Source organism: Poecilia latipinna, unplaced genomic scaffold (genome assembly GCF_001443285.1).
Source record: "Poecilia latipinna isolate Pla-1442-1.1 unplaced genomic scaffold, P_latipinna-1.0 Scaffold118, whole genome shotgun sequence".
Lineage (NCBI taxonomy): Eukaryota > Metazoa > Chordata > Actinopteri > Cyprinodontiformes > Poeciliidae > Poecilia > Poecilia latipinna.
The window spans coordinates 228,201-246,151 of record NW_015112734.1 but is presented as its reverse complement, the minus strand read 5'-3'; the positions used below and the strand labels follow the sequence as shown (position 1 = coordinate 246,151).

General features: G+C 36.5%; 1 protein-coding gene across 1 annotated transcript in view; it reads right to left on the bottom strand.

Moving 5' to 3' along the window:
• LOC106944919 (E3 ubiquitin-protein ligase RNF213-like) overlaps positions 1-17,951 on the bottom strand; it is a 77,846-nt gene that overhangs the window by 30,370 nt on the left and 29,525 nt on the right. Inside the window, exons 20-36 of the mRNA XM_015028252.1 lie at positions 16,210-16,383; positions 15,169-15,321; positions 13,592-14,238; positions 12,863-13,022; positions 12,572-12,789; positions 11,740-11,877; positions 11,062-11,217; positions 9,711-10,947; positions 9,408-9,592; positions 8,123-8,278; positions 3,325-6,900; positions 2,152-2,282; positions 1,858-1,953; positions 1,634-1,755; positions 1,324-1,437; positions 1,190-1,239; positions 651-789 (exon numbers count right to left, since the gene is read on the bottom strand). Coding sequence (XP_014883738.1) covers positions 651-789; positions 1,190-1,239; positions 1,324-1,437; positions 1,634-1,755; positions 1,858-1,953; positions 2,152-2,282; positions 3,325-6,900; positions 8,123-8,278; positions 9,408-9,592; positions 9,711-10,947; positions 11,062-11,217; positions 11,740-11,877; positions 12,572-12,789; positions 12,863-13,022; positions 13,592-14,238; positions 15,169-15,321; positions 16,210-16,383 — 7,452 coding nt within the window. The remainder of the gene's footprint in view (positions 1-650; positions 790-1,189; positions 1,240-1,323; positions 1,438-1,633; positions 1,756-1,857; positions 1,954-2,151; positions 2,283-3,324; positions 6,901-8,122; positions 8,279-9,407; positions 9,593-9,710; positions 10,948-11,061; positions 11,218-11,739; positions 11,878-12,571; positions 12,790-12,862; positions 13,023-13,591; positions 14,239-15,168; positions 15,322-16,209; positions 16,384-17,951) is intronic.

The window sequence follows — 17,951 nt, the reverse complement described above, 5'->3', positions numbered from 1 at the left end:
AGACCTGTGAAGATGCTGTCGCGTAATCAATGCGACTAGAGATAAACACATGGATGAGTTTCTCTGGATCCTGTTGAGACATAAGTCCTCTACTCCTGGAAAGGTTCTTCAGGTGGTAGAAGGCCGAATTTGTAACTCTTGATAAAGTAAGAGTATTATTGTTGGCTAATTTGGAACATATCCCTTGTAAAACAGATATCTAGTCAAAGTGGAACTTTCTGCTTAGAGACAAATGGTAAATGCACTGAATTTCTGTATCACTTTCTTACTCATACTGACCAAAGTAAATTACACTACAACCACATTTACCTAATCACACTCACAAATGGGCGCACATTCGTTCAGCAAAACACAGATCAGTAGGCAGCTTGAGATTTAGTGCCTTGTGCACTGGTGCACTGACAAATGATAGGCACCCCCAACGCTTCGATTGCAAGACAACTACTCAACCCACTGCTGTCCTAAAGGTATAAGTAATATCATAGATACTGATATTTTCCATGGTTTAAATACCTTGGACAAGGAGATTTTGTAACTGGCTAAAATCAGTAAAGATTTGTACTTACTTTAAGCCACAATTTATTACTTTTAATAATGGGTAGAAATAAAAATAATTTAAAAAACTGACTATTTCCAAAAGAGTTTCTTACTTTCTTCCAGAAGTGTTAGCAAGTTCTCAACTCTCCTTGTGCCCAGTTCCCCGCTGTCAACAACGTCTCGAAGCATGCCCACGGCAGTCTGAACACAGGTCTTCACTAGATCCGTTGCATCAAATACATCTCCCAACACCTGAACAAAAAAGTTTAAAATAAGTAAACTATTTTTATTGCATAGTTTTTAAATACTAAAATGACAGAATTAAGTAACAATGAGAAAAAAAAGTATTTATAGTGCTCTTTTCATATTCTGATCTCAAAAGGCTACAAAGGGCTACAGTAATAATAGTATAACGAGTAGAAGTATAAATGTATGAATGAAGTGAATGAAGAAATGTCAGGCAGGTTGAATTATTTACTTATAACTTACCTTAAATTTCAAATAATTTAAGTCTTTGTGAGTTTCCATTTGTTTTTTTTTGTTTGTCTCATCGTCCTGTTATAAAACTTCAACCTCTCTCAGACTAGTACAGTGTTTATTTTCTATGCAAACTGACTTTAATCTTTGTGCTAGAGTGGAGAATTTCACTTACAGCCAGGTTGTCATTTTGGGGTTGTCCAAACTGATCTTCGGTCTCCAAGGCTGGATGAAAAAACATAAGAGGTGTATTTATTAGTCTATAATAAACTGTATAATACTTAGTCAAGTAATAGTAATATATCTTACCCTTGGCTGGGTCTTCAAAGAGATCACTAATGCGCATATTTTTCAAGGAATGAACATCAGAAACAAACTCCCTTGATCTTCTGAGATCATCAATGTGAACAGACGTCCAAGGACCTAAAATTAACGTCTTCCAATTAGTATATTTACAGTATTTTTTCATTTCTTTTTGAATAGTACTACATGCAAATTTACTGTACAAAATGTGCTTTGAAAAATTTTGTAACAGCGTTTTAATGTTTTGGGGGAGGCAGCTTATGAAATTGTTGATGACATAGAATAGTTCATAATTGCGTATGAGATCACGACTAACCGCCTTGAAATCCAATGTAGGAGGTCCCCCCTTCCATTCGAGGAAGCTTTGTGACAAAGTACACAAATGTCTTTGTGTCATCTGTTGTGAGGCCCTTTTTTATTTCATTGATGCAGGAGTACCTGAGAAGTACAAAGGTTATTTACAGGTGTAACAAGAAAGCAAAACAATATGATTTACCATAAATTCATACAAAAACATGATTGTTGGATGTCTTCACTTACTTGGCTGAGGAGAGAATATTTCTTTTTTGAAAGTCATCACCAAACTCAGTTTGGACAATGAGCACATTGTTCTTTTGTGTTGAGCCAAGAAATTCCCTAATGCCAAGATATTTTCATAATGGATGTTAAGGCATACACTACAATTTATAAAGATCACTTGACAATTTTTCCATAAAAGTATAACAAGTTTTAAAAAAACTTTTTTTATATTCTTTTTATACTTTCTATTCAATGGATCTACTTGTTCCGTTGAATAAAATTTTGCATCTCAGAAGATGAATAAAAGATACACACCTGATTGTTTTGAGGAAAGAGTACTCTGTTTCAAATTGCAGCAGAAATAGCAGCTTGACAGCATCACATTTTATCTCATTTTGCAGTTGTTCAGCATCTGCTGCAGTTAGCAGCCTGGAAAATGTCGTCACCTAAAATAAATAGAAAATAAAAGCAATAGCAATTATGTAATTAACTTTAATGGGTGTAAACAATGTGTGAAATGTAAAAGGAATCATTTCAAATGTTACATTACAGATATTGAATTAAAACTTCATATTGGAACCATTTTGTAAGAGGAGATTTCAAACTACACCCCAGATTTCCCTCAATAAAACAATTTATCATTGACAATAAAATAATTTACTTGATGTAAATATCTGGAAAATAAACAAGTTGAAGCTAACTGACCAAAATTACAGGTGCACACAAGGCATGATACATCTTCTCCATCATTCAACAAGCTAGATGTGCCTCTAATGTCTTAGTAACCATCTAATGCAGTGGTGCCCAAAGTCAGTCCACGAGGGTCGGCATCTTGCATGTTTTAGTTTTTTCCCTGGTGGCAGTAACAACCTTTTCAGCATGTCTATGTTCTTCTTAGGCCTTCTAGGGCGCGTTCCCACTGCAGCCTGCAGTGACCCAATTCTGATTTTTTTTGACGTAATGCGACCTGTATCCGATCTTTTCATGGCAGTGTGAACAGCACAGGTCGGATTCTTTTTCGAATGTGACCCGTATCCATTAGATATCCGATTCAAATGCGACCTAACGTTCAGGTTGCATTCATCCGAACTGAACGTCACTGATTCTCAACAAATCTCACTATTCTCCTGAAGTGCTCTTTTCATATTCTGATCTCAAAAGGCTACAAAGGGCTACAGTAATAATACTGTACAGAATGCACCTCTAGTGATCCATCATTTGATCCAGATGTGTTAAACCAGGGAGAGAACTAAAATATGCAGGATGCCGGCCCTTGAGGACCGACTTTGGGCACCACTGATCTAATGTCAGTAAAAAACTGATGGCTCTACACTTTTGAAAGCCTTATAGCAAAAACCCCATAAGGTCTAAAAAGGCTGAAGTAAGGTTGAGAATAATGTAGATACACAAAGAAATGCAAATACAATTTTGATTCAAAGTTACAACAAACTATGACACAAATGAAATTTTAAATATTAAAAATATTACCTCAGTGAATGACATTTGTGAGTGTTCAGACTGTTTTATGTGATATGCAATGTAGTCTCCCAGAGACCTGTGCTTGTCCTCTTTGACATATTCCTTCATCCAATGGTCTCTTTCGTCATCAGGGAGTTGAGATTTGTCCAAACGAACAACTGAGTCTGGAGTTGCACAGTTGAGCATAACAGTTTTGACTTTATTCAGAGTGACATGATCATCTGGTTCAATATCTTTATTCTCGGTTACTTGAAGGACAACAGAGGAGCATGTGTCTGAGTGGTAGCCAATGAAAACATCTCCTGGAATATACTTCTTGATTGTGGAGCAGTCATGCTGTATTGAGACAAATTTGTTAACCCAGGTCTGTATTTGTTCTGCAATGTCCCGCTGTTCCTTTTTGAGGACAGTGTTGATGTCCAGGCAGTGTTTCTCCAGTCTGTTAATGAGTGGGATTGGAAACTGCTCATAAACAACTTCCTTTTCTTCAATGACAATGAGCCTGAACTTTGGATGAACTCTGCATTTCACACGATGCGTCCCTAATCCAAGATCAACGTACTTCTGACCCCCTAGAGTCACATAGTATTGGTTGAGTGCATCATACAGACTTTCATACAGATTCTGTAGGTTCAGAAGCACAACAGTCTGTCCGGTCTCCATGCAAACTTTGACACGATTGATGTTTCTACAAATCTGCATGTACTCCTGGTCCTTTGGGAAGCTGGACCCAAAGATGATCTCTGGATGGACTTGACGAGACAAAAATATCTGTTGAAGTATCTGGAGTGCTGCATAGTTTTTAGTAAGGATTAAAAGGTACCGATTTTCCTCCATTTGGCAAGCTGGAAAAATACTTTCTTCGATCATGTCAATGGTACTGATGCTTGTATTGGAAAAGTCACGCTGAAGTTCTGTGAAGAAAATGTCAGCCGCCTTAACATCATCTCTTCCACTGAAGTTTCTCAGGACTGCCCCAGCGATTTGATCGACAGTGGGGCGCTCATTCGAGGTCTTTGTGATGGAAAATACCATCTTTATAAGACTATAAAAGTCCCGTAGACCAAAAAAGCCTTTGCCCTCTTTGCATACTGTTATATATGCTTTTGCAAAGGGCGGAAAGAGATTCTTTATCTTCTCAAGGATGTTTCTTTCAGATGCACAGATTCCTTCAGCACTTTTGATGAGTTCTGTCTCGCTTAAATCACCACGGGACACAAAAATCCCGCGATTCATTTTGGCAGGGTCCAGTGCCCAGTTGGAAATCCCAATAAAACCAACCCTCTGATGAGGCTGTGGCTTTTCATCAACACATCCTTCTTCGAGTAATGGATGTAGTGTTTTCAAAGGCATTTTCGGGGAATCCTCAGCTAATCCTATTTCATCAAGAACGACCACAGAGATGTATTCGTCCAGATTTTTGCTCTCTTGAAATCGGGCACATTGTTTGAACGTGTGTATGATTCCTTCAGGGGTTGAATGGGGACTGCACTGGAAAGACACCAGATGTATCTGCTTAAGTCTCTTAAACAGGTCTGAGTGTGATGTGGGGCCTTGCATAGCATCTGCTACCAGGGTTTTAGATAGTGATTTGGAGCTCCCTGGTTTCCCAACAATAAACAAGGGGATTCTTAGCTCAACACAAAGGACCATCATAAAGAAGTTCTCTTTCAAAGCTTCATTTCTGGCTATTGTCTTTCCCAACGGTACACCACTTAGTAGAAGGTCCTGCATGAGTTGGATTTCCTGCTGTATTCTCTGTTGTTTGTACTCAGGTGTAAGAAGTCGACTGATAGTTTCCTGATACTGGTCTTTGCTCTCTAAGCAGGACTGATAGCAAACTCCGGTTGCCATCAAGAGTGACCAGATCACTCTGTCACTAGCAGGGGAAAAGTTTGGTTTGTTTCTCCTTTTAGTTTGTTGCTGTATTAACTTTTTGAGATCTTCAGCAAACACGGAGTGATTCTTATGGAACCACACAAATACATGCATGCAACGTTCAACATCTCTCAGACTGACAAAACTACATTCATCCTTCTTTTCCCTCATGAACTGTTGTGATGAAGATAACACCTTAGATATCATTGGAATGTGCCGTTCCTCAATCACATTGGCCTTTGCCTGCCTTTGCACGATTTGTTTGATATACATTTGTTCTGCTGAATCACTGAGTTGCCCAAAATCCCACACAAGAGGCATCAAGCTAGGTGGCAACACATGGACACGATACACAAGCTGGCGAAGAGGAATGGAGCCCAACTTTTCTTGTGTTTCCTGAGCATGGACTCTGTAGCCTAATCCTGACGCCTCAAGCCTCTCAATCATTTCAGGTGTGTGTTTTCTGTATGGGTTGCATGCAGCAATAATCTGTAGCCCTGTCTGAGAGCCAAGGCTTTTTCCCTGAACTGAATGATCACAAATGATTTCCTTGATGCTGCTTATGGCTTCTGTAGTGTTCGCCTCATCAAAGAAAAGAACTGAGTCAAATTCATGATTCTCCTTGTTTGTCTTTGCCAGAGTTTCTGCTTCAACCACTTTATCATGAATTATTCTAGACGTTGTTCCTCCATGAACCTTGACCAGTTTCATGTTCTCTGCTGCTGCTCCACATCTTCGCAGTTCACACATGAACTTTATGAGTCTTGTCTTACCACATCCTGTCTCACCCATTATTATGACTGGGATGCCACACCTAAATCGCATGTGTATTGCCATCATTTTGAGGATATTGTCTGTGGTCAGTTCGTAAGTTTCATCAGGATCAGTTGGCCATTTGATCCCAAGTACACTGCACAGATGCTCAATCTTGTCTGCTCTAGGCAGCTGATCAAAGTCCACATTAAAAGGGACTCTTTGATGAATTAGGCCCCTGTACAGCTCTTGAGTCATGATGTTTTCCTTTATTACTTTTCCTGTTAATGGATTTATAGCATCAACTCCTCTCCGGCCATTAAGTCTCAGATGAAATCCAATGAACGTCATGGATGTGTGGTCATCATTAAAAAATATGTATGGATGAGGTTCAGCTTCCCACCTTTTTCGAATGAGGAATGGAGCCAAATCTGTTTCATTTACTCCAGTCAGGTCAGTTTGTCTTTTTCCAAGGCTCTCATCAGTGATACATAATGACGGTGTTGCAAAGTCTTTGGACATCAAGATCATAAACTCAACCACAAAGTTTTTGAACCCTTGAAGAGTGTCTCCAACAAACTCAACATGGCAGAAGACTGAATTTTCACAAGCTTGCAACTGAAGATTAAGAAACCACACAAAGTTACAAAGTTCTGCCCATGAAGGATCCAGGACACCACAGTAGAACAAGAATATTTGAAGACAATGTGAATGAGAGCCTTCAATCCCCTTGTAAGTAAAGTTATCAAGATTCTCACTATTGTGAAAACGTGTGAGATACTGATATGGTCTCTGAAAAGCTTCACTCCGAAAACATTCATTATCCATAAGAGGGTCATCGTTTTCAGTGGAAAAATGTTCCTCCTTTTGCTTTTCCAATGCCATGACTTCTTTAGGAGGACAACAAAACACTTTTGGGAAAACGTCAGGGATCGCAAAGTTTTCCTTTTGTCCCTGAAGGTACAGAAACAGAAGGACTTAAGTGAACATCAATTCAAATACTTTCATTCAGTAAATAACATCAGTTACATTAGCTATGCTTCACTCTCCTTAAAGCTAACACTTCAAAATACAGCAGCTACTTGTACAACAAACAGTTGAAACCAAATATGTTCATATACTGTCTAAAAATATGTTTTTTTCTTACTTTCTGACATGAAAGCAAATTAAACTTTCTATTTTGGGTAAGTGTAGTAGACAGGTATTTAAAAGCTGTGTCCGGAGGTGCTGTGGTGGCGTAGGGGCATAGCACAACCCACATATTGAGGCCTTGATCCCGATTAGTTCAATTCACGGCCTGGCGACGTCTGCCACATGTCTTCCCCCTCTCACATTACCCTCTTTCCTGGCGAATTACTTTCAATTAAAGGCCACTAGAGCCAACAAAACCTTAAAAAAAAGCTGTGTCCAACAACAGGCTCCAAGTTTATTTATTTAGACATCTAGCTGGTAAATTTTTTGACCCAGGTTTAAATTTTTTCTAGGGACTACTGTCTGAGCATATTACATCTAACATAACTCTTCGCACAGAGCTATGTTGAAATAGTTCAACCAGGGCTTGGTGTTGAGTTCGGCAGGAGGATAGCTCTCTGTAAACAAAATTCATTGCACATCTTCAGCAATGAGAGTCGATATGCAACTTCGGATGAAGTATGTCAAAGCTTTTAAGGGCAACAAAGGCAATTAAGAAAATCTGTGTGTGAGCAGAAGTAAAAAGGTGTGTGCATGCCAGGTGGCCTACAACCCGACTCATTTACATAGGGTCTTAACATGTAATTGGGCCAAAATTCTAGCAAACTTTTGTAAGAAGCTTGAGAAAGGATCCCAAAATGTATAATCCTAGTATACAAGTACACCAAAAAAACTTTAATCTGGTTGTTTTGTTTTGGCAATAATCAAAGATTTTAGCAATCCTAACTGACTTAAACAGAAAAATGTACGCATGTGGGGGAAAAAAGTTTTTGCTTCTTTTATACTATGAATGAAAATATCTGATTTAACTGTATTAATTTTTCTTTTCCTGTGGCCAAAATAATTGGAAGAAGTTGGACAAAATAGAAATAACCATGAAATAACTTCTTCCAAATAATTGGAAGAAGTTGGACAAAATAGAAATAACCATGAAAAGTAACCAATCTAATGATCATCACATTTTAAGACATACTAGACAACTTACCAATCTTGTGCCACATCTGGCCTGATCATTTGTGGTTTCTGTTAACTCCATGATATACAGGTGTTTATGGGTACAGTGCCACATTTGTCCATCTGAATCCATCAAGTAGCGTAAAAAGAACAACTTGAAAAGGAATTCATCCAGCCCTTTCTGTACCTGAGATTAACATTTTGTAAAGAAAGCAACACTTTTTGAGTCAAAATTAAAATAAATCAGATTAATGCTGATCATAGCATCAGGTACATCTAAAAAGAATTGAATGTCATGAAAAAGTTAAATATTTGTGTCACTTATTTCACAAAGTGAAACTCAGATTCATTATATATATTGTATATATTTCAAATATTTCAAGACTGTTGACTTGACAAATGTCCAGAAGACAGTTGATGATATGCCCACAAAGTGTTGTATCCAAGCACAATCATAAAGAACACTTTACAAATATGCACTTACTACACACAAACAAATCCTAGAAATGGGCTACAATTGTTGCTTTGTTCAAGTCTGGACCATTGCTCAGTGGTCCAAAATCCTTAGAAGTAAAGTTTGCATATCATTTAGAATTCAAGTTCCCAGACTGTTGAGGAAGACTGCATAGGCACACAATGAATGTTGCTTGAAGTTCAGTGTGAAGTTTCCACACTCAGTGATGGTTTAGGGTGTCATGTCATCTGCTGTTTCTGGTCCAAAAGGTTTTCTGAAGTCCATAGTCAATGCAATCATCTACCAAGATTTTTGAAGCACTTTTTTTGTTCGAACATCTTAATTGATATGCTGATTTCATTTCCCAGTCGGACTGGGCATCTGTTCACTCTATCCGGTGCCAAATGCTGGTCCACTAACCATGGTGTTCCTGTTCTTTACTGGCTAACAAACTGGCTTGGCCCAAACTCCATAGAAAATCTATGAGGTATATTTAAGAGGAAGCCAAGAGACATCAAACCAAACAATGCAGATGATGACAGCCATCATCTGCATTGACAGCCTTCAAGTCATCTGGATTGACATCTGCCAACCTCTACCAAGTTATGATGAGATTCTCTCATGTGACTTCAAGTCATTGCAGATGATTTGCAGGCATTTGACCCAGATTGCTGAGTGAAATGGAAACCCAGCAATCCATAGTAAGCCATAGACATCAAATCAAAAGAAAATTGGATTCAGAGATTTCACCATAAGTATAATGAATCTGAGTTTCACTTTCTAAAATAAGTAACAAAAAATATGCCATTTTTCACAATATTCCTAATTTTTTTGATGTACACGTATGTTTAACGCTTCTTACCGATGATGTGACATCAAGGTGAAAAACCTTAAAATCCCTTTGTGTTGGAGTGTCGTACAAAGACTGGAGAACTTGGTGGTCATCAATGGTATGTTCAGTGAGGCGAATGCACTTTTTATATGCAGTACCCTCTTCAACATATCTTTCCAATTTTTCATACAGCCTTCGGACATATAGAGACTTCCCTAATAAAATGAAAAAACTATTATATTGATGACTAAAATGATGACATCAACAGTAACAGGGAACAAAGATCACCTTATCAATAATTCTGAATTGGTCAATTTTACATGTAAAACTTACCAACTCCAGCACGATGCGATGAGACAATGCCAACAGTATGGCCGCCTTTAAACATAGCGTCCTTCAGATCTGACGGGGGCGAAAAATGCCTGGACAAATATTGCTGGATCTTCCCCAATGGCTCTTGAGGAACAAAGTCTCTTTTGAACTGACTAAATGCAGTTGGAATATAAGTGTGTTCCCTCTCAGAGCTACAATAGATCACAAGCCTGTAATCATGGTGGTTAAAGTGAGTGCTCAGTCTCTGAAAACATTTCTCCATCGCACAGCTGACATCATATGCAAGTTGATCTGCCCAAATCATTGTGTAAACTTTCTGGCCAACATCGCCTGGTGTGAGGCATCTCCTCAGGAAAAGCTCCACTTGCTCGTAGGATGTTGATGGGGTACACAAGAGAACCTCGTCATAACTTGGTAGAGGTTCATATTCACTGTTCATGTACAAGCAGATACTTGAAGTCAGAACCTGGTCATGTGGGCAGATTAGGAGATTTGGTTGCTTTGCAATGAGACCTTTAGGGAGAGTTCTTCTTAGCGAAGAATCCTTATTTTCACAGAGTACTAGTTCTTCTAATTCATCCTTTTCTGGGTCAGCCATCATTTTAAATAAATGCCCCAAACTCCGTATGTCCAAAATGTCATGGAAAAACATTCTGTCATTCCCAATATAGTCTCTCCACAAGTCTTCTAGTTCTCTTAACCCAAAAGTCTGGTCTCCACTTTCTACTGCATCCTCATGTGTTAAATGGCTAAAACAGACTGAAAATGTATCATCATTTTTGTTATGGATTTCACCGTGCTCAAATCGGTTGGAGAGCCTCTGCCATGGTCCCCAGACATCTGAAGCGGAGCAGTTAGGTTTGATGAAAGAGAGCATCATCAGCACTTGCTCATCTATTTCTGTATTTACATTTGCAGGACTCAGAACGCTGCATAGATGGAATATTTGTTCTGCTGTGAAGAAGTTTAAGTAGTAGTGATCAGATCGGATTTCGTCCATGAATTTTTGCCAGTCACAAATAAACAACTCCATCTTCCTGGACAGTTCTATGAGTTGTTCAACCAGATTTCCATTCATCTTAATAGTAATGGTCCTGCAAAAGTTGATTTCCATGGTGATACATTGATCACTTTGACCGTTGCAATAGATCTTTGCTTCCCAGCATCTGAAAAGTGGATTCCCTGCTGTATGGAGATCTATAAATGCTTTGGCAAGTCTCTGGACATTTTCAAACACCTAAATATAAAGAACATGTGTTATTACAACATATGTGAAAATCATAGATTATATAAAAATGTATATAAATTCCTGTTCAGAAAATGATGAAAATATGAAATTGACGGAATGCACCTCAGTGAATCGTTCCACTTCAGTCTGATTTTGTTGTTTTTTTCCAGACATGAGCATGAGCTTGTTTTGTAGCTCTTTTAGATCCTCGTAGCTATGTGTCAAGCTTTGACCTTGTCCATCTTGAATCTGGAGTTTCAGGGAAGACTCCAAATTCAACTGTGGAAGAAAAATTTAAACAATGAAATGAAGCAAATTTGGTTTATTTCACAAAACCACAGATAAGATGAAAAGATCTTTGTAGATTAAAAAGATATTGCTGTCACCTCAGATTGACATGTCTATCACCACTGTATTATCTACCAACTAGGGATGCCAACAATTAATCAACTTACTTACTTGATATCCGAAAGCAGCAGATGCTACTCCCTACAGTGCTGTCTGATATCATATATCTGAAAATGATCTAATCAACATCCTCTGGATACAATCCAAGTAATTAAGATAATTATTTTTTAATAATCTTTTAATATACCGTATATGAAATTATAAATTAAGTCACTTGTTACTACTTATTGATTTACAGAGGTCATTCTGTCTAGAATAATGTTTAATATGGTTGAAGTACAAAAATTTCTTTAGTATTTAAAAAAATCTTAGATATTTTTATACCACTTATAAATACACTTATTTGAATGTATTTGCACACAACACTAACAGCAAAGAATGATAATGATTTACCCGTTTCTGATTTTGGGCCTTGACAGTATACATTCCTCTCTCATTAATGGACGTAGCCAAGGACAAAGAAGAAAATTCGACAGATCCATGGGTTTCTCTGACGGTTTTCAACCAATCCAGATGACGAGCTGTGTCTCTCTGAAACAGGAAAACCATTTAGGGAGTTAACCAAATTTCATGATGTTTACAAATATGCATATGTATTAAATTACAAATATATTAAAATAAATAAAACATCTTATATCTTCTTTTTTTTATCTCTTTGGAATAATTTCCAGTCAGAAAATGACTTATTGGTAGAATAAAATAACTTGAAATGTAAATATATTAGGTGTCCAAATAATTTTGGATTTTACTGCAAAAACGACCTCTAAATGAAGATGTTTTCAAACCATTTTGTTTAAATCTTGTTGGGATGCTCTCACAGGCTGACGAGTTAATTCTCAATACACCACCAAAGTTAGATCTGGCTTCCAACAATTTTTCCGCAAAGCCTTACAAATTGATGTGGATACATTAGAATGTTTTAACTAATTAAGAAAACAAGAGTGAAAATATTTTGAGTTCTATCCTGTTCTCTGTCGATTAATACGGTCCAGTTTGCAGGGGTGCCACTAACCACTTTTTACAACCCATTGTTTGTTTTGAAAACTGTTTTTCTTCTCATGTCCAATTCCAAACAAAATATTATGGCTCATTTAGTCACACTTTATAAATTTAATTAAGAATGTGTCAAGAAATTGCATAGTCTCATTCAATTCACAATCAATTAACAATTTACAACTGTTGTTCTGTTACAATAGTTAAAAAAATAAGAACTGTTTAAGATTACCAGTTTCTTTGGTAAGTTTTTGTCATTCTCAAGAGCTTTCCATAGGGTTGGCAGAGAATCCATGAGATTTTGAAAATTGGAGTCCTGTTTCAACCCATACAGTAGTGATGAATAACCAAGAACAGCATCATGAAAACAGGCCACTCGATCCACATCTAGATCATTCTCTCCAGCAGAAATGGATGCCAGGTCAACAAAAACTTTCAGTTCATTGATATCTGCAAAAAGAAGTTTATTTTAGCAACTAGTAGATCTAACATTTTTTGCAACAAAATCTTAAATCTACTTTACCTTCAAGTTCCTTTTTGACCCACTTAATAAAATTGTCACTTTGACTGAGCACATGAAGACACTCCTTGCGTTGATCTGTTATGTCTTTCAGAATATCTTTTGCACGGACAAAGCTTGAATCAATGTAGTTCAAGTTCTTTGTCTTGGAGTTGTCGTCATTCTGAAAAATATAAATTCACAAGGTGAAATCATGTATTGGGATTTAAAAGTAATGGGAACAGTTTTCAGATAATTTTAAAATTTCTAAATATTTTTGAAAAACCTTAATTGTTTGTGCGACACAAATTTGCTTAAACAACTATTCATAAATCTGTTTTAACCTTCTGCTTAATTGAAAGTCTTAATTTTAGTCATGTAGCACACCAACATGGTACATCAATGACCAAAAGAAAAGTCATTCTGGTTTAGGTCACTGATAGTTTTTCAAAGTTTTGAGTCTTGTTGCACAAAATACAACATATTTACATATGAAAATGAGGTAACCAAAACTCTGTACATTGCATGCTACTCTAAATTAGATTATTAACATAACTGCATTTTCTTTTTATTTCCTCCTATTTTTATCTCCAGTAAAAACTTTGTTTTTTCTTCACTGTATATAAAACAATGTGAGGTTAACACTTTTAATTATACTCCACAGTTCAAGTAAAAATTTAAATGAGACTGATATTTTCTTAAAAAGTTTCCATAAATAAAACTTCCCAAAGTGACAGACATGCAGAAACCTACCATTTGCAGTAATTTCTCCAGGATCTTAAAATCTCCTTCTGGACATAACGCATTTTTGATGTTCATGATTATTTCAGTAGAGTCCATTACCAAATGGTGCTCATGGTATTGCCTTATCTGTGCAACTCTTCTATTGATCCATTTTCTGTTATCAGTTCGGTCAATCTTGCACATTATGTCGAAATCTTTGCGCAGGTCTTCGTACTTTCCTTTGTAGTCCTCAAAGATGTTGTCAACTTCTTCTAGTAACAGTTCCCCACTCTTGATGTTGTCATAAAGGTTTTTATACTGGCTGTAGCAACTCTGGAAAATTTTGTTGTGAACAAGATCAAGAGTATAGACGGTTTCCTCCTCTTCTTTTTCTTCCTCTTCTTCTTTTCCCATCTCTTCTTCTTCTCCATCTTCATCAGAGTGTTCTCTTGACAGTTCTTTCACTTGGTTGGTCCAGCACATTTTGAAGATCAGGCTGTCTTTAATGTCATGTAGTTCTGAAGCCATTTCATAGATGGTATCAGAGAGGTTAAAGAAAGTGACCTTCCTTGTGGTCTGCGAAGTGAAATTATCAAGTGAGCAAACTGCCATGAATTCATTCAAATTCATTGACTCAAAGTTCCGTTGAAGATTTTTGTCCAACCCCTGGAAGTCAACTGGAATTAAAAACAGAAATGTACAGATTAGAAATTAAATAGAAAGGCATGTTAAATGAGGATTCTTAATCCTAGTTTAGGTGAATACTTTTTACGTAAATGATTAGTTATATGCTATGCAAGGATTCTTTGACAAGTTTTGACATTTCAATAAATCTCTAAATAAAACTCATTTTTGTTTCACAAATACTCTGAGAATGATTCTGCTTTTTCCTTTCCTTGCAGCACATGATTCAAGTTATCTAGAACATGAATCAACCTTGGTCCTCAATTTAGTCGTCTTTTTCCTTTTATAAGTAATTTAAGGTCTCTTACTGAAGAGTCATGAATTTTTTAAAATCCTTTTTGTATACAAACATTCACACATCAAACATTGGTGCAAATTGTGATTCCCAACACATTGCACACACACATTGTCAGTAATGTAAAACTGTTGATGCCTGCAATGAAAATGAGAAAGCATGCCTGAAAAGCATTAAAAAATTATTTTTCTTACTAGCTGGGATCTTAAGATGAAAGAATAAGAGTTGAGTTTGTCTAGTTTGATGATTTGTTAGGGCCATTTAGGAGAGCTTCAGAACAGTAGATATGTAGGTTGTCCAAATGCTTATGTGTTGTTCCAAATGTACCAACAGAAAGCAAGTTTATGCATATTATAAATATTACTTTAGGGAGGGGAAAGAAGGTACAACAGCCCCTAAATAACTCAGAGTTTGACAAAGTCTAGAATAAATCAAGAAATAAGGCTGCATGTTGGTTGTATATGTCTAAGGTAGAGATGGTTTCTTAGACTGCAAAATCACAGTCAATTGACCTTAACATTTTTAGGTGGTGTTGAAAGGGTGCAATTTGTGTTGTATTTAGTTTCACTTACTCAGGACAAAAACACCATGCAAATTATCTGCAGGGTCCTTTGTGAATGTTACCCACCTTTGACATATTTAGAGACCTCCTGACAGAATTCTAAGAGATCTCTGATCATCTCTTTTTCACTGGATACTGCATCTGCTTCCTCTTTCCGTAGTCCCAAAAATCTTCTCATGTTGACTTCATCTTTACAGCGACCGTCATCACAGAGGTAATCTAGAAAAACAAAATGTAAATAATAAAAGTAACAACAAAAAAGTAGCACCCATTTGCAGAATCCTATTGAACAGTAACAGATGTCCCAAACTATCGGTTGGTCATCAAAACGTTTAAAGACTCAAATACATTTTTTAAAGACTACATGTAGCATGTTGATTTGTGCTATTAAAGGGATGTTTATATACATAAAACTTTTAAGAACACATATCTTAAAAAAGATATTGTAACAATTTATTTTTGGAGGGGGTTTATTTGTACATATGCTTCTTTAAAAACTTTGAGAATTTTATTAACTGATCAAATGGAAAAAAAATTCTGCAACTTCATGTTGTATTGGAGAAAATTTAAGGCTTTTTATTGTCAATATTAATATTTGATGTATTTTAAACTTAAATTTTTAAGTACTGCCACTCTGAATGGCTGTCAAGTCCCCTAACATGGATCAATCGAAACTAGTACTCTTGTCATGTAGTCTTTCTTTGATAGAATACTGAAGATGAACGTGGACCCCAGGGGCACCTAAATGTTTTAAAGGGGTCAGGGGACATTTAATGGTGGATTTAATGACAAGGCAATATTTTGGGTTAATAAATGTAACATTTTTATGTAATGCATTTTTTCTGGATTTTTCTGTGATGGTACTAAATCTACCATGAAAACGTGAGGAAGTCCAATGCTTTGCAATAGATCAGCCTAGCTGGATTTGTCTGGAGACCGCCTAATTATCTCCCACATGGTGTTATGTAAATGAATATTGTACACTGAAACATACAGGAACTAAACACAAAGCGAACACTTTTGAGTATTAGATTCCAGAGAAGAAACCATTTAAGATAACAGAATAGTTGGAAAGACAAAGTGAAGAGAAACAGAGAACATACTCACCTATTTTCAGCAAACCAAGAAAGTTTTGTTCTCTCTGGAGAATTTGGTTCAATGTTTTCATTTTGATCTGCCCACTGAAGAACTTTTCGGAGACAGATTTAAACACTGAAGCTCCCAAAGTCATCTTAATTTGTGCTTCTTCTGACAGTTTGTTAATCAGACCTTCTCCAGCACCTTCAAAACATTACACAACAACTGCTGTTAAGGTTCAACAAAAAGTAAAGAGAAGCAAAAAAAGCATAGCAGTTTATTCTTAAAAGGAGATAATTATTTTCTTCTGAGCAGTTGTGATTCTGTTGCCTCACATAACATTAACGCAATATCACCCAAACCTATTTATGCTCATATTTTACATCTAGTTTCCAATTTCTCCATAAAATGTGAAAAAAAATTGACTTGTGAATCCAGTATTACCAGCAAAAGCTGATGTCAGAACTGGAATCTGTTATTTATGCATTTATTTCTTTGAAATTGGATTTTCATAAAATATTTTTCACTTGTCTGGACAGAACAAACAACAAACTCATAAAAGCACACGTGAAGTCAGTGCGTCCTTGCCAGACTGCACACTGAATAAAAACCTCGTGGGGTTGAAATGACCCCATCTCTTAAGGTTCTGGGACGGTTAATCAACTAGGTTGTTTGCGACCAAGCGTTTCATTTCTGCAGAAATCATGGCAGGCAGAGGAGGTAGACATTGTTCACAGATTAACTCTCGTGCAGTAGGACATAGTAAAAGTGCTAATACGTAATGTAAAAAATAAAACACACTGCAACATTAAGGAAACATTCGATGGGAGAGCGCTAAGTCTGTGAAATATTACATCTCAGTAGCACATAACGGCGGTCCAACGCCAAGAGCAGTCAGCAGAACCGTCTTCCACCACTGAGAAAGACTGGTCATGTAGCCTGAGGAATAAAATAATTTTTTGGGTAATTTTCTTAGCCTTCTGATTGTCGTGTTCATACAAGTGAGTGTTGGCAATTGTAGGCAACTGCTTCGTGTGTCTTTTTTCATTATCTGCTGTGAGCCTCAAAAACTCAGTACACTCCATCAAGTGCTTGTTTATTAAATGTCATTAAATTTATTGTGTTGATGACTTTTGACATACTTCATCCCCCAAATTTTTTTCTGTCAAAAGACGCTAACTTCACATTACTCACAGACAGTGCAAAGATCCAGATAACACTCCTTATTTATTGCTATGCACTTGCATAGTATGAAGGAAAGGGGTGATCCACTGCATATGGAGCCTCTGCAGACTGCGAAGTATGAGCTACAGGTGATCTGGTTTTGCGATTGTCAACAAATGGAACACCACTAACAATAATATCTATCTATCTATCTATCTATCTATCTATCTATCTATCTATCTATCTATCTATCTATCTATCTATCTATCTATCTATCTATCTATCTATCTATCCATCTACACTGCTCAAAAAAATAAAGGGAACACTCAAATAACACATCCTAGATCTGAATGAATGAAATATTCTCATTGAATACTTTGTTCTGTACAAAGTTGAATGTGCTGACAACAAAATCACACAAAAATCATCAATGGAAATCATATTTATTAACCAATGGAGGCCTGGATTTGGAGCCACAAAATTAAAGTGAAATGTTCCCTTTATTTTTTTGAGCAGTATATATATATATATATATATATATATATATATATATATATATATATATATATATATATATATATGTTCTATATCCCTCTTTTGTGAGATAG